The 17389-nt window shown below is 45.8% G+C and overlaps 1 protein-coding gene across 13 annotated transcripts in view; it reads left to right on the top strand.

Annotated features, from left to right (window-relative positions):
• The window catches only part of LOC310661511 (zona pellucida-binding protein 2-like), a 25876-nt gene extending 8487 nt beyond the window's left edge, over positions 1–17389 (top strand). For 5 of the 13 annotated variants that reach the window (XM_083407773.1, XM_083407771.1, XM_083407772.1 and 2 more), the window contains exons 4-10: positions 1978–2121; positions 6468–6686; positions 8518–8594; positions 9386–9560; positions 10602–10763; positions 14530–14602; positions 16435–17389. In XM_083407773.1, the coding sequence (XP_083263899.1) occupies positions 1978–2121; positions 6468–6686; positions 8518–8594; positions 9386–9560; positions 10602–10763; positions 14530–14602; positions 16435–16828 (1244 nt within the window). In that variant the 3' untranslated portion in view covers positions 16829–17389. Of the gene's footprint in view, positions 1–1977; positions 2122–6467; positions 6687–8517; positions 8595–8828; positions 8906–9385; positions 9561–10601; positions 10764–14529; positions 14603–16434 lie in introns of all 13 variants that reach the window. The other 8 variants (XM_083407777.1, XM_083407776.1, XR_014503981.1 and 5 more) reach the window with 7 other exon arrangements.

The raw sequence follows: 17389 nt of genomic DNA, 5'->3' as shown, positions 1-17389 counted from the left end.
GGGAGGGTGCCAGGCGTGCGGTGCGGTGCGGAGAGAGAGCGAGGGACTATCTGGGGGAGGGACAGTGCAGCGGGGGGGGCGCAAATTACTTGCCTTGCCCCAGGTGCTGACAACCCACGCTACGCCACTGCTCCCCTCATGCAATTCCTTCCTTCGAAGAGAAAGCCTAGGCAGGGCTTTGGGACCCTTTGCCCTTCCATTCCCTCTTGGGGCAGCCCGTCCTGTTTTGCCACTTGAGGCAGAAGAGGAGAGTGCCACCCTGTGCACCTGCCGCCCCTTGCAGTCCCCGCCATAGCCTCATTAGGCGGTGTTGCATGGCTTCCCTTCTCTGGTGGCAGAGGGTGCGCCCACAGAGCGTCCCCCTTGGATTACGCCACCTCAGGCGTCTGCCTCGGTTTGCCTCATGGTCCTGCCCACCCAGTGGCATCGCAACAGGGGGGGAGGGAGCAGTGCGCCCCAGGTGCCATGTCTGGGGGGGGGGTGACAAGAAGGCACCCCGCAGGGGCTTGCAGCAATGTGAACAGCCACTGCACCACCACAGCTGCATGTGGAGGGTTCTCCGTCCGTGGCTGCAGCCGCAAGCAGCACCGGCGGCAAACCGCTTTGTACAGCACATGTGTGGCATCACATGCGCTGTATGCAATGACACCGCACATGTGCTTTACATAGCGGTTTGCCGCCGGCGCTGCTGGAGTGCGGTGGGATCCCTCGGTCGCCGCTACAGACACATGTAGAGGGTCCTCTGTTTGCTGCTGTAGTGGCGATGGAGGGAGCCCGGCACCGCCTATATGGCGCTGGAGCGGCGCCGCCAGGAAACCGCTATCTACAGCACATGTGCAGCAGTGCTACGTACGGTGCATGCATTGTACGTAGAGACGCTGCACATGCGCCCTACATAGCGATGCCCCTCCCCGGGTGTCATGACGCCTTCGTTCTCCCCTGGGCCCGCCCCGGGTGAATATTCAGGAGTCCTTCCAGAAACAGCAGTTTAGGATAGAGTTCAGGAAATTCAGTTCCGCCAGGAAATGCAGTTATGGCTTTGTCCATTCTTTGTCTTTTGTCTCTTCCGAGAGCAAAACATCCGTGATGAGAGTGAGTAGCAGGAAGAAGCTTGCATTTATTTTTATATGGCCTGGCCATATAAGAAAGGGTGATTGTCATGTGACTTGCCCCCAGATAGGTGGGTAGAACATTGCTGCCTTAGCTGGTTTTAATAGGACTTTTATGTGTTTATGGGATTGTTTATAGGATGGCTGCCTACATTCTAAAGAAAGATTCAGTTCCGGTTCAGTTACATTTCCAGTTCATTTACATTTCCACTTAGATGGTGCTCAGCTTGGGGGGGGGGCAGTGGCGAAGCAAGCCGATTGGGCGCCTGGGGCGGCACGCATGCCCTGTGCCTAGGGGCAGGGCCAGCCACCCTCATGGCGGACCATTTGGGGCAGCACAGAGCCTGCGGGTGCCCAAACCACCATGTCACTCCCAGGAGAGACGCGTGGCTCAGGTGTGCTGCAGGCCCCACAGCGAGTGCCGCCCAGCATTTTGCCACCCTCCTCAGAGGTGACACCCAGGATGGCCCACCCCCACCACACACCCCTTCCTCTGCCCCCGGGGGGGGGGCTCCTTTTGCTCTTTGTTTTGTTTTCTGCCTGGCTCTGAAGGCCTTCAGACCCTGGAGCTCCATTGGGCTGTTGGTCAGCTGCTCCCACTAGGGAGGCTGGGGGCTCTGAGTGGCTTCCCTGGCTGTTGCGCCAAGTGCCCTGGATCCCCCCCAGTCATGGCGGTGGCGGTTTTGGTGGCTCAGGGACCAGCCAGGCAGCACAGTTGGTGCTGGCAGACCTCAAGCGCTCTAGGCAGCCGTGGCGCCCACCATCTTGCCTTGACAGAAGTCCATCATTATGATTTATGATTAGTTAATTGACATTGGCGTTGAGCATCCCATTGCTGATATTTTGGGTGATGTGTTGTTATTTGTAGAATCACAGAGGTTTCTTTTAACGGATGATGGCAGCTTGCAGATTTATAATATTAAAGGCAGTGACTCTGGAGGTTACACTTGCAAAGTGAATTATATATACAAAGCTGAACAAATGACTACCGAAATCCATTTCATGGTTTATGGTAAGTAAGGTTTTAGTAATTTTAATTTTGTTGTTTTGCATCCATGGTATTAATTTGTAAAATACTCAGAAAAGCATGGAAATCTAGAACCCTTAAATACTATTGAAAAGAGTGATTTGAAAAGAGTGATTTGAAAAGAGTGATTTGAAAAGAGTATCTTGAAAACGACAAAAATGTATTGGGCCTTACTAATTTCTTGGTTAAGTGTCAGCTAGCACCATCAGCTTGAGAAATAGTCAGGAAATATTTGGACTCTGCCCAGGCATTTTGGAAGTTTCTTTAGTGTAGGCGCATGCAATTCGGGTACCTGGGGCAGGGCAAGGGGTGGGCAAACAATGAAGAAGGACAATAAAATTAAGCTAGGGTGCCACCTGGTGGAAATGCATTGTCTTACTCTGTGACTGCATTGTCTCTTATTAGCTGAGTGCAATGATGGTGCAAAACCACATACCAAAACAATCGCAAATGAGTACATTTGCACTGTCGTGCTTAGAAAACAAGATACAACATCTCCAAGGGCAGATCAGCTACATCTTGGAGCCTCTGTCTACATATAGTTTTAGAAATAATTGAGAACTAGTGACATATTGGGAACAGGAGATGGACAAATTCTTCTTGTTGTTGTTATTAGAAATAATTTAATTTATAACCCGTCCTTCACCCTAAAGCCCCAGGATTTGTGGCTGTTCAGCAGCCAAGCAGACTTCCTTGAAAAGTAAAGGACTTTTCTTCGTTAGAAAAAAGGCCGTGAATGTCCTGTGTGAGTGCCTGGAGGCGGTTGGAGGATGGATGGTGGCTAAAAGATTGAGGTTGAATCCTGACAAGACAGAAGTACTGTTTTGGGGGGACAGGAGGCAGGCAGATGCGGAGGACTCCCTGGTCCTGAATGGGGTAACTGTGCCCCTGAAGGACCAGGTGCGCAGCCTGGGAGTCATTTTGGACTCACAGCTGTCCATGGAGGCGCAGGTCAATTCTTTGTCCAGGGCAGCTGTCTACCAGCTCCATCTGGTACGCAGGATGAGACCCTCCCTGCCCGCAGACTGTCTCGCCAGAGTGGTGCATGCTCTGGTTATCTCCCGCTTGGGCTACTGCAATGCACTCTACATGGGGCTACCTTTGAAGGTGACCTGGAAACTACAATTAATCCAGAATGCGGCAGCTAGACTGGTGACTGGGAGTGGCCACCAAGACCATATAACACCAGTCCTGAGAGATCTGCATTGGCTCCCAGTACGTTTCCGAGCACAATTCAAAGTGTTGGTGCTGACCTTTAAAGCCCTAAACGGCCTCGGTCCAGTATACCTGAAGGAGCGTCTCCACCCCCATCGTTCTGCCCGGACACTGAGGTCCAGCACCGAGGGCCTTCTGGCGGTTCCCTCACTGCGAGAAGTGAGGTTATAGGGAACCAGACAGAGGGCCTTCTCGGTAGTGCCACCTGCCCTGTGGAACAGCCTCCCATCAGATGTCAAGGAAATAAGCAGCTATCCTATTTTTAAAAGACGCCTGAAGGAAGCCCAGTTTAGGGAAGTTTTTAATATTTAATGCTGTATTGTTTTTAACACTCGATTGGGAGCTGCCCAGAGTGGCTGGGGAAACTCAGCCAGATGGGCAGTGTGTGTGTGTGTGTGTGTGTGTAATAAATGTATGTATGTATGTATGTATGTATGTATGTTTGTAAGCTACAGCTGACCAGTCACCCATCAGGGATGCCTTTATGGGTAAGGTTGGGGGAAAACTTATACTGAGGTGTCATTTCCTAAGAGTAGAACAGAAGTTCTAAATTAAAACTGAGTAGAGGGAGAAGAATTATTTAATATACTAACGGTTCTGAAAAGCACAACAGCCTTAACATTTAGCAACTCCTACTCTGCAGCTGTGTGTAATTTCAGCAAATTAATTTTGACTAATAAATTTGGGAGGAACTAGAATCATTGGCACACAACGGGGGGGGGGGGGGTCCCTGTCCTCCGTTTTCTAGAAGTGACTGAAACCTGGTGGAGTAATAGCCGTGGCTGGAATACCTGTACTGATAGGGAAGCAGCAAGCAAGAAGGCTTTCACAGATCTCTGGCTGTTTTTCATTCATTTAGGTCATACCAGCAAGATTCTTACGTGCCTTCACTTACAATAATATCAAGAGATGTTTCTAACATCAGCACTTTCCCCCATAAAGACCAAGAAATATATTTTAAAAATTAAAATAATTGTATTATTTGTATGCCTTCGTTTATACAAAGTCTAAGCGCTGCAAAGAACTATGGTGCATTCTCAGTAGGGGCAGAGCCTTGAGGATGGATGGTAAACAGAATGGGGATGGGGGAAGATTCAAGGGCATTCTGGCTGCATGTGACACACCTCTCCCTAGCATATTTTCAGCTGCTGGTATCTTCTGCTGTCTTCAGAACCAGCGTTTCTTGTTTAGACACCTGTTGGACACGTGCCTCTTCTCTTTAGTACTACACGGCATACAGATGCTGTCTTTATGTGGTGGCTGCACCACCAAGTGCGTAAGTGAAGAACAAAGGAATATTGGCTTGTCCAGTCACTGTTCATTCTTTTCAGTGAATGGAGATTACCCTTACAACAACAAGGATATTCGTAAGGATGAAGGACATCTGAAAAATATTTTCATAAATAGGAGTTCTGATTTTTCGATATAGTTTTGCAAGTATCTTTTAAACACCTTCCAGTCCCTGTCTGGAACTCCTATTAGAATAAACAAGTTTCGTTTCAAATATTGGAAAACTAAATAAGATGGATAACAATGTGTAATAGAAAAAGAAGTATGAAATTAGATTAAAGGTGTGTGAAAGAAAGTAATAGAAGTGGAAAGAAATTGCAATTGAGTAGATTGGAAGTCTAACACAAAGGGTGAGGGGTGGTGGATGGTGATGGGAATTATCTGTGGGACTGAGTGTAGGTATGTTGTAGGTATGTTGTATGTATGTAGGCATGTTGTATGAAATGTATGTTTGTATGTGTATTAATGTTGAATTATTTTAACTATAAAAATTTATTTTTTTAAAAAAAAATATTTTCATAAATAGACAATGCAACACAAAAATACATTTGGAAACAATTAGAAGCAAGCAAGGAATGAAACAGAAAAAAGGAACATTCAGCCACATTATAGCCTCTTCTGCCGAGGTCATGCTGACTATAAAAATAAGGCCAGAAGGAGTCTGGATTTCACTCTCTCTATCTCCTTTCCTTCTGGTGTGGTGTTCTGTACATAGTATGCTTAGTGTTAAGATTTAGCCTTATTATAAGTTATTGTAAGTTTAAGTTGAGTCTGCGGCAGCTGGATTTCTTATGGACAGTGCCAATCCTGAATCTTTTGGATTTGTGACCATTATGCTCATTTGCCTTCAGTAGCAGTAAGGCTCTGCTGGTCTTATTTTGGGGAGGAATCGTGCAACGTGTTTGAGTTTTTGCTCTGCTAACTATGCACTGGAGTTCAGCGCTGGATCAATATGAGTAAAATACATGACAGTTGTTGCATAATTGTGCCCCTAAGGCAATGGAAAGGCATAATCCACTATGAGATAATTTGAATCTATGGAAGAAACTGAACTTACACTATAAGCACAATGTTTCTGTCTGGGGCAACAAGAACAAGAGAACCTTGTGGCACCATAAGAACTAATAGCTGTGTTTTACGGCTAAAGTTTTTGTGGACTCGAGGTCTCATTTCATCAGATGCATGAAGCGTCTTCAATTGGCAGAAGATGACTTGCTTCTTATACCCATAAATGCTCCAACCAGGAATGCATTAATGATTGAAATGGAGCCCATGCAGTCAATGGCAATTTTAGGCAAAGTTTATAGAAAGGAACCAGTGTTCATTTTGGGCTGGACAGAGGTTTCTAGGACTGGATCTGAATGGAGGTAGGAGCATAGGGCTCTTTTTCATGCCATTATAGGGGAAAAAATGTCCGTAGGCATTAGGTCATGAGGGTCATTAATATCCCAGAAAATAAACATTGCAACCAAATTGTCAGAAACTAGACACAGGTAACATATACAAGAATGCCCGGGATTCGTCTTGCACAGTCATAATATACTTCACAATGATTGTTCAGGACACAACCTCTTTATATCTTTGGCTTCTCTCCTGTATTGTAGTTCAGTGCTGTTGTTTCCATTTTGCTTAATTTTTGGTTTTATTTTATGATTTTTATGTGCATTGCACCTGTTTTAATTGCAATATTTTGTGTCCGTTTGGTAAGGGCAGGCTGTAGGTATGTCTAAAAAGAAACAAATAAAATATTATGCTTAGGACTGCATTAGTAGTAGTGTTGGGTAATTCCTGTAGCATGTTAAGAGAGAATATTTTCCTTTTCTTAGTGTATCATATGCCAGAGAAGAGTCTCCGCCTGTCCTCTGAATTCACGGTTCAAACCTGTGAAACCAATGCGGTTGCTTCATTTGAAAAGCATTTCTTAAAGAAACTGGAGAGCTTAGTCCACAACCTGGGGTGTGAGATCAAGCAGTGGAGTACACAGTGTCATGCTTCTACAGACACACTGGAGAAGATAACACACAAGCTGACCTTTCAGTTTGTAGGTAAGGTGAAATCTTACTACTTCTGCATTATTTTATTTTTGACCACTGTGTGCAAGAAAAGAGGCCTGGAGGGTGGCAACATGAGAACGGGCCTTTTCTGTGGTGGCTCCCCACACGTGGAATGCTCTCCCCAGGGAGGCTCGCTTGGCGCCACCATTACAAACAGTGTCTTTAGGCGCCAGGTGAAAATATTCCTCTTCTCACAGGCCTTTGGCTGATTAAACAATATATGGCCTTTTAAACTGGGGTGGAGGTATTGTTTTTGCTTGTTACTATGATAAGTATTTTTGTGTTTTTATATGGTTAATCACCTTGCGATCCTCAGATGAAATGCAGTATTTAATAATGATAATAGAAACAGAAATAATAGAAATAGAATAAAAGGAAAGCCCAAAGAGCCATACATTATGTGACAATGCAGGACAGGGCCAGCTATGGCACAGTCTCCCTTTGTGAGACAGCTGGCCATCAACCCATTGGTTGGGGCACCAGGAGGTCATCCATTTGGGAGCCCAGCTGCCGCCGCCTCCTCTTCCTCCTCCCCCCCTCCTTCTTCTATAAATGGTGTTGTGGTTAGAGTGTTGGACTAGGACTTTGGTGGGGTTCAAATTCCCACTTCAGCCGCAAAAATCACATGGATGACCTTGGGTCATGGTCTCTCAGCCTAACCTGCCTAACCAGGTTTGTTGTGAGGATAAAATGGGGATGAGGAGAACATCAAGCATCACCTTGCGCTCCTTGGAGGAAGGTGGGTTATAAATGAAAGTATACACTCCTCCTTTTTCCCTGATAAGGACTCAGGGCAGCTTACAGATATATATAAGAACAGCTAAAACAGGGGAGGGGGGAGTCATGAAAAACAATTAAAAATTTAGAATACAGTGGTACCTCGGTTACAGACACTTCAGGTTACATACGCTTCAGGTTACAGACTCCGCTAACCCAGAAATGGTGCTTCAGGTTAAGAACTTTGCTTCAGGATGAGAACAGAAATCGTGCTCCGGCGGCGCAGCAGCAGCAGGAGGCCCCATTAGCTAAAGTGGCGCTTCAGGTTAAGAACAGTTTCAGGTTAAGAACGGACCTCCAGAACGAATTAAGTTCTTAACCTGAGGTACCACTGTATTAAAAACACATTTAAATCTATTAAAACCACACAAATCATTACTTTCAAAGCAGCACGGCACCAGTCCTTTTGTTAAAATCAGTCAGCTCCCAGAAGCCCGTTGGCCTAGCAACAAGGAGGGAGCCAGTCTAGCTTCTCTAGGGAGGGAGTTTCAGAGTTGTCAGGAGCAACCACCACCAAGAAGGCCCCGTCCTGCATCCCCAGCAAGTGTGTCTGTGAGTGTGGTGGGACCGAGAGGTGGGCTTTCCCTCAGATACCTCAAAATTCAAGCAGGTTTGTGTGAGGGAATACAGTCTGACACAGGGCTGTAATTTGCTTGTTGGTTTAAGATTGCTGCTGGGTGTTTATTGTTTAAGGAGCATTATGTTATGCCATGTATTGTTTTAAATGAGTTATGTATCCTGCCCTGAGACAAAGTGGTATAGGATGAGTTGTAAAATTTTGGAATAGATAGATACAAGATCTATATACAATGAACCTAAAGAACTGGGGTCATATTATGCAATGATAGTTTTAAAATTTTAGCGTGCAAGAAGGTTGCTGCTATATAAAATATTGGCATTGTAGACAGATTCTTACATGTGGTGAAGTCACCGTGTTGTAAGACATGGGTTTTATCATATGGGGATACTATTGGAAGAACACTTACATCACACAAAAGTTTTATTAAAGTAGAAAAATTGCTGCTAACTTTCTCTTAATTTGCAGTTTTCCCTTTAGCACTGACCACAGCAGACCTCTGTAGAAGTTCTCAATGTGAAAATTCCACCAGCAACATGAAGGAGGTGAAGTAAAATTATACCAAAGGTTCACAGTGCAATAATGGCCGTGATATTTTGCAGAACTTATGGCAAAAATAATAACTTATAAGTGTGCAAAATCAGGGGTGCCAACAATATTTTGGGGACCTGGTATACTGTATGTAGATTGAGCTCTGCTGCAGTCGCCAAAGAAGGCACAAATTTGCATAATATTTGTGTAATATTATCTCACATGCAAACTTGCACCCTCTTTTGCAGGTGGCGGTGGAGCTTACAAAAATAAATCAGGGGTCACATACAAATAATAAGATGTCCAACAGACAGAATATTAACAGGTGAAGCTTTCCCCATAACCGTCATTCCATACTGTTTAATATCTGCCTGCCACATAGCCGTTAAAGCCACAAGAGTCCTCCAGTGCTAACCCCAAACCATGTAAAGAACTCATGTTTTGTGAGGTGTAAATGAATTGTGTTATTGTGGGTCTTTCATCTGCTGATCATAGGCCGGCAGTACAGGTGGCAGCCATTTTGCACACATCCAGTTGAAGCATGACTGCCTATGCGCAGGTCCTTTTGGACCTGGAAGAGGGCGGAATGGAGGGCAGGACAGGCTTACGCGCACTCTGCCTGACAATATGCTATCATGTGCATGGTGCATGGATGTGACATCACACGCCGGGCCCCCTCAGTCTTGGCCACAAGATGGGCACTTCTGGCCTGCGTTGTGTTTTATCCACAACCCACCGTGATTCTAGCTAGGTCACAGTTTGGTCTCTGTTAATGTGCAGCTCTTGTTAACTGTCACACTCCTAGGCATATACCAAGATTAGTGAGTTCTTTGAAGTCGAAAACGCGAACTCCTCTCACAGTGATTATTCAAGTTACCTTCATGGTACACTGAATGCAGTTAAAGTAGACCACTGCAAGCCGGGATTTGGGAAGATCATAAATGCCCCCAGCAATAACACAGAGTGCCCAGGGTGTTGTGGTGAGTTTCCAGAGTCTGTATGTTAAAAAAAATACTGCTGACTAATTTTCATGAAATGTAGTTTCTTGCTGACTTTCCCCCTCACCTATTTTTCTTCTTTTAATTTTTAAAATTGGAAACAAATTCCTCAGGGTACGGAGATCATTATGGCAAAAACACATTATTGCAATAAGGGGGGGGGGGGAATGAACATTAATGCCCTCCCATCAATCACTAACCTAACAGTCACATCAGGTAATGGCCACCAGGACTTCAAGGCACCATGCAGGGCCTCTGAGAAGCAGGCTGGATGTCACTGCCTGTTGATGGGCAGTGAATTTAAGGCTGCTTTCTGCAGGGATCAGCTGTGTGACCAAGTTCCCTGTGGGGAACTCAGTCTTGCCTCACACCTGGCATGGTTTTGGGAAAACTGCTTCATGGGCAAAATTGGGACCTATGCCCTCAGTGTTTTGCTTGCTTATAACAACTGAGTGCTGATTTTGTTTATGTAACTTGCCTACAGTCGTGCCTTGTTTTGCAACCGGGATCCATTCCGGAGCCCTGGCCACTAGCTGAAAAGGATGCAGGACAAAGCACTGCGTCTGTGCACATGTGTGGAATGGTTTGCGCTTATGAGCATGTGCGAAGCATGATTTTGTGCTTCTGCGCATGCACGAGCAGCAAACCCAGAAGTAACCTGTTCCGGTACTTCTGAGTTTGCTATGGACATTCACTGGAATGTGCACTAGACGTTCGCAGAGGTATTAGTGCACTTGGTCTTTGCAGGATTGTCTCTGTGGGCAGATACATGTGGCTAAATTCCCCAATGAGGTTGTACATTTCCCTATGTAGAGGGAGATGCAAAGGACCCATTTCTGAAATTACTGTGACATGGAGCACCAGGCGGCATGTCTAGTCACATCAGTGTAATGTCCGAAGCTGGACATTCGGCCTGCCATGAATGGAAGTCAAAAGCAGGCTAATAATTGCTCATACATTTAAGTTAATGAGAGCCATAGTAATTTTGTGTGTGTTGCCCCCATGTCTTTTATTTTTGGATAGTCACCTGCCCGCCAGGTAGATTCAGTGCAGAATATGGTACCACCTGCACTCTGTGTCCTGCTGGATCCTACAATGAAAAGTATGGTCAAGCAGCATGTGAAAATTGTCCCAAAACACAAAGCAGTGATGGAGAGGGAGCAAAGACAGGAAGAAGCTGTCATAGTAAGTAGCTTATCTTCACAGGCATGAACTGATCTTTTGGTTTTCCATATCTGGTGGGGTGTTTTCACATGAGGCTAAAGGAGTTCTTGCTCCAGTCAGTTTGTAATGCTGATACAACACCTATATTTAGAAGGCAGTTCTGCAGTACTCTATGATTTTGGCTGACTTTAGTTCCCTGCTTTCACTGTGCTCAGGGTATACTCTGCCAGGTTGAAATCAAGTTGTTGTCTAGGTGTGAAATACATTTTTCATGTAATGAATGAATGAAACTTTATTTGCGTCAGCCATAGGCCATAGCAACAAAAGAACATTGTGATGTACACAGAACAGAATAAAAAGTTGTTTATATAAAACACGGTTTAGGGTCCTGAATCAGCAGTCAAATTGTGGACCTTATTCTGATTGCTCAAGCTAAAAAACCTTGCAACCTTTGCTGTCATCTGCTCCTCCTGATCTGTCATGAGAGAAGACACGGGGCAGTGGTTGGGCGACCCGGAATGGACAATAGAAGAGGGGTGATAATCTCATTCCTCAGGTCTTTGTAAAGAGTGCAAGCGAGGAGGACATGCGCCACTGATTCAGTGCTGTTGGAATCGTCCCTCAAGTACAGCCGGGGCCAATACATTCAGTCTTGCGAGGGTAAAAGGGCATCTATATTTTGGAATTGCTAGGTTATACAGATAGGGTGCCAGAGAATCAAAGTGGGAGGATGGGAAGTGGTCATACCATGGGCAAAATTTTCTTATTGTGGCTAAGTTGTTCTGACGCTCAATATCATTTAAAGGTAAAGGGACCCCTGACCATTAGGTCCAGTTGTGGATGACTCTGGGGTTGCGGCCCTCATCTCGCTTTACTGGCCGAGGGAGCCGGTGTACAGCTTCCGGGTCATGTGGCCAGCATGACTAAGCTGCTTCTGGCGAACCAGAGCAGCGCACGGAAACGCCGTTTACCTTCCCGCTACTTGCACTTTGACGTGCTTTCGAACTCCCAGGTTGGCAGGAGCAGGGACCGAGCAACAAGAGCTCACCCCGTCGCAGGGATTTGAACCGCCGACCTTCTGATTGGCAAGTCCTAGGCTCTATGGTTTAACCCACAGCGCCACCCGCATCCCTAGTGTCCCTAGTTAGGCACATTCCCTAGTGCCGAACAAATCCAGCCCCCTTCTCCGGCCGTCACCCTCTCATTCACTCATTGAAACAGCACAACCATACCTGTGTAGCTGACTCCGTGTGTGGAACGGGTTGCACTTCAGAGAAAGCTACCATGAAGGCCCAGCAGCCTCCAGAATCTCTCAGCTACATTCCCCCCACATATTGGTGCCAGGAGAGACCCCTGACTCCTCCCCAGCATTATCTACCAGGCTAACTGTTATGCAGCATCCACAACCCTCTTGCCGGGCAGGCAAGTCACCCTGTGGTCTGCATACCCATCACACACCCAGCTATCCAATGAGCAAATCGCCCACTACCAGGATCCTCCCACCAGAGGGGTATCCTTGGCACGAGAGTCTATCTGCTTGATCTCTACGGAAAGGGTTCCTTCCATTGAATCCTTTCTGTCTTCCTCAGAGCGATGCCTTCCTTCCCCCACACCCTGCTTCTCCACGGCAGCAGAGGAGCTGCAGTCTCGGAAGTGAGACACAGCTACCCCCCCCCAAAGCCCTCATCCAACAGTCTCTCTGCTTCCCCAGGCCAGTCACCTGCGCCTCATTCCTTCGGGACCAGGAGTTCATTTCAATAACAATTTCTACCCAGTTAGACCAATAGGCGTAGAGATGACATCATGCAGGACAGCCCCCTCCCCCCCCACAGTACTGGCTTCAATCTACATTTCTTTTTTCTTTACCGTTTGTTGAGTTAGTTGACTTGGGAGCTTGGGATTTGTTAGGACTATGAGTGGAGAAGCTGAGTGGTTTGCCCTCCTTGCTTCCTAGCCCTGCTGCTGAACTTGCTTAGCTGCCTAAAAAAATTGCTGTCTTGATGGTTTGGCAGGTGAAGTTTAATGTCAGGGCTCTTCTTACTGACGTCAAAAGTGCTGAGACAGACAAGCTGGCCCTCCTCTTCTAGGGTATGAATACCCTTTCCCAACGTTTTCTGAAAACTTTTTGAAAGGGGGCCATTGGCTTTCATAACAGCGTGTCCATCAACCCTATTGGCCATTGCAGAAATGAAAGAAGAGTTTCTCGCCCAAAGACTTCATTTAGCTTTAGTTGTCACATTGACCAAAAAGCATTTCTCTGTGTCTTAATGGTCATATTAAACTACACACAGAGACTTCGACTCTGCACTTCTCTTGGCATAGGTTGCTAGTTTATCAAACATACTGAAATTTCAAGTGGTGTGCACTGGCTAGTTCTGGAGTCTTCATAATCATTATGGCATCATCTAGTTACTAGAAGAATGCTTCACTGATTTTCATTGGATGCTGCTTCTGATTTCTGTCCAGAAACAGGCGAACACACAATCATTGATGCCACCAAAGCAGGCTTTCTTCTTTGGCGTCAGTGACTGTGCTTCTGGCTGTTTGGGGAAATGTTCAAATCTAGCAAAAGTCCCAAGTTTTCTTGTTTTGGGGGGCAGCACAAAACTCATCCTTTGGGGGGGGGAGCATGGTTAGAGGATTGGTGGGGTAGGTTCTTGTACATGGCTTGCTCGGTGGCTTTATTGTGTGATTTTGTTTCTTGTTTTTGAAATTCTAAATAGCGTAATCCTGAATGGTTGTCGACTATGCTATAGCACAGGCATGTCCAGCTCCCATGAGACTGCAATCTACTCCCAGTATAAAAAAACTGGCAGTGATCTACCCATTATCAGTGGAGGAAGGAGGAGCGTGTGTGGGGTGGGTGGATTGCCCAGAGTTGTTGAGCTTTTTTTAGGAGGGAAGTGTACAGAGTTGTTGTGCTTTATCTTTTTTGTACACAATAAGGATCCCACAATCTACCAGGATCAGCCAGGGATCTACCTTTAGATCACAATCTACTGGTTGGACATCCCTGCTATAGCATATTTGCAGGATATGTAATGTATTGGTTATCACTAAGCAGATTTGCAGAATCCCATACCTGCTGCCTAATTCACAATGTTTCTGCTAGTCATATGGAGGAAGAAAGAACTATAGATTCCATTCAGGGGGGAAAGCAGGCTAGATAGCTAGATGGACGGCACTGAACAATAGGAATCCCTGCTCAACTCTCCCTCTAGCTTAGCTTCTTCCAGCATGTGCTCTTCATATGCTCCCATCATCTCTGAACCTTCCTGGCGATGATGGAGAGTTGTGGTTCCTAACATCTGGATGGGACTGTGTTGGGGAAGTCTGCTCTAGCTCCTCACCACACACACTTTCCTGCCTGCCTTCACAGCTGTGGTGTTATGTGCCGAGAGAATTTGCAATACAAATCCACTTAAATTGTAGAGGGGCAAGGCCCTGCCAAGGCTGATGGTCATCCTGTGTCCCGTATAGTAAGAGAGAGCAGCACAACCCAACAGGGAGGAGGAAGGGTGATGCTGCTGCCGTGGGACCTGCTGTTGTATTCCAAAGAGGAGCAGTCTGAGGCATAAAGAAAAGAGGACAATGGGTGTGATGCTACCTCTCTGCCCTACCTTGGGCTCTGAGGATCGGAACGAAGGTTGGAAGAGCATCCTTGTTGAGGCCCACTAGCAGGGGGCAGAGGTGGGCTGGCAAGCCCTTTTCAAGGGCTTGTGTGTGTGTGGTGTTTGTGTATAGTCGCCATGCTAAATAGATCTCTGTTCTTGTTCATGTTTTTCAGTAATTCTACCAATGTGGATGGTTTTTTTAATATCTTCCGCAGGAACCAGTCTTATTCTTGTGACAATGTGGCTGTAAGTACCCTACCCTTTTACATTGAACTTATACTTTACATCTGTTTATCACCTCTAACCCCTGTGCCCTCCTGCATTGCAGGAACTGAAGCCTGTTGCTGCTGGACACTTTAGGAAAATGTGGCTTCCATAGCAAGTTCTATAGGTGTCATATATGTGATGCTCCACATGTGTATGAAGGCAGCCAGCAGTTTTATGCCTAGAATTTCTTACAAAAGATTTGAATCAACTTCTGCTTTTCCTTTAAAATCCCCTTACATTCCACACAGTTGTACAAAACTGCAGCACAAGCCACAGAGCAGTTGCTGCATTGACTTTGAAGATGAGAAGTGCAAGTTTGAATCCTTATGCTAGAAGTGGGGAAGGGGGTTCCTTTTCAGCCATGGGGCCACATTCCCTTCTGAGCAATCTTCTGGAGGTTGCCTGCCAGCAGCAGGCAGGGCCAGAGGCGAAAGGGAACAGACCAACCAATGGACACGTTGCCTTGCCACAGTACAGTAGGCTGCTTTCTGCAGATACTCACACAGCCTTCCTCACCCTCAGTCCAAACCAGCAGGAGGCCTGGCCAGAGTTCAAGGATGTATTTGAGCCAGGCAAGAGCACTCAATGAGACAGTGAAGGCCCAGGGAGAGTTGAAAAGACTAGATAGAGACCTGTAAGGCCACATTTATCCGAGTCTGAGGGCCCCCAGCCTGTGCTTAAGAGATGTTATCAGTTCTCCCAACATTTTGATTTTAACTTTAAAGCAGGCAAAGCTTGAACTGAGCAGCAGCACTGATAATGGGCGTTAGTTCTTCCCCTGCCCTATTCTGTTTAAGCAAAGAGGATTGGGAAAATGGAATGGGGCAGACTTCTCCAAGCTGGTGCCCTCCAGTTCTTTTGAATTACCACTCCCATCAGCCCCAGCCATGACCCTTGCCTAGGGTTGCCATATTCCAGTCAGGCAACCCCACTCTGGTTTCTGTCCTTCAAATCACCAGCTCCCAGTGTTGCTTTGTAACAAGGGAATGAGCCATAGGGCTTGTCCTACACTTTTGTGTAGAACTTTCAGCTGATGCCCAGGGTCACATTTAAAGCACATGGCCTCCCTTGAAGAAACCTGGGAACTGTAGTTTGATAAGGGTGCTGGGAGTTACAGATCTGTAAGGAGTAAACCAGTTTCCAGAATTCTTTGGGGGAGAAGCCATGGTCCTGAAATGTATGGTGTGTGTATATGACCCTAGTTCACTATGATGGCCAAGGGTGGGGAAAGGGTGGTGAACTATCAAAAAGTAAATGAAGAAAATCAACTGCCCTTTTCCTTGGTAGAGATGTATGTGCTGGTGTCTGGCATGACTCCCATCTGTTTCAGGGGGAATAATGTCGATATCATGCTGATTGAGAATTCTTCATCATTCATGAAAGGGTTGTGCTATAATAGTGGAATTTGGATACTGCACTTAACTTTCTGTGCTGCTGATGTGTCTATTTGTTTTTACATGATTACACTTTATGTAATTCATTAAACTGCGAATGAACATTTTGTGAGCTTTCGCCACAGCGGGGTAAGTGTATCTTTCGGGAGAGGTGGGAAATCTGTGGTCTTACTGGATGTTACTGGACTCCCAGTAGCCACAGTCAGAATGGTCAGTGTTTTCGGATGTGGTCCAGTAACATTTGGAAGGCCACAAATCTCCCTCCCCATCATACAGCTTGACCCCAACCCCCTTTATAGTTAAACCCCTTTCATTCCAGTGCAGCCTAGCAGCCCCAAATGAATTACTTAGCAGTGGGTAGGAAGTATGTTCACCTATAATACCAGCTGACTAATTTTTTCCACATCTCTCACACAGCATCATAAGTAGGTGCTGCAAAAAAACAATAGCTGCTCAATACATCAGAGAAGCAGAATCTGGACTTAAGAGGCGGCTGCAGGCATTTGCGAATATTGCAAGTGATGCAGAAGTACAAGAGCAAAGAAGCAAATTAAGCCCCATCAAAATGCACAGAAACAAAGTTGATTTTCTAGAAGATGAATCGGTGGGATTGTTAAGCAACGATGAAGCGACAGAACCACCCACCACTGCTGGTACAAGTCCATCTCCTGTCCAAACAGGACTAAGCGATTTAGAAAGTAGCTTTGAAGACAAGTCAATACCCACGCTGGACAATGACAATTTTATTCCAAAGGACCTGCCACCCAATCAGCAGAGATTAGTTGACATAATGAAGCACAATCTGCCCTAGATGCTGTAAGGTTCTTCACAGCTTTGCATAAACCTACAATTAGGAAACAGAGGAATAACTTCCTAAACAATATTCGCAAGAAAGCTGGAAAATGAGCTTGCTTAGTGCTTGCAATTGGGAAGCAATTTTCAGTCACTCTATTTCTGGAGAGCACTTCAGCGGGATAATGTAGCTTCAAGAGGGCAGTGCATTGAAGTACACTCATTTTCCCCCCTCAAACTGGCAAACTGTCCATTTTAGCAGATAATGGAAATTGTTGAAGAAGCTTACTTTACAAAGAACTTGCTACAGAGCCAAAGAAGAATCTAGACCAAAAGCAGTGCTGAGTTTAGAACTATTATATTCTGTAAGCCAAGTGGAAAATGTAAGGATATACCATATACAATACTATAATCTCTGTGTATTCTATGTGATTTGCATTGTGTATTATTAGGAGTGGTTAGAAGAATATGTTCAAAATGGTTAATCTGAAGCAACGTGACTTGGGCACATATCACAATACTGAAAAGTCTAAGAGCCTGTTAGAGAAAAGAACCCCTTGAATAAATTGTCTAATATTGC

The sequence above is a fragment of the Podarcis tiliguerta genome (assembly GCF_965153285.1).
Source record: "Podarcis tiliguerta genome assembly, chromosome: 13".
Classification (NCBI taxonomy): Eukaryota; Metazoa; Chordata; class Lepidosauria; order Squamata; family Lacertidae; genus Podarcis; species Podarcis tiliguerta.
Note: the sequence above shows the minus strand (reverse complement) of the source record. Positions and strands in the feature narration are given on the sequence as shown.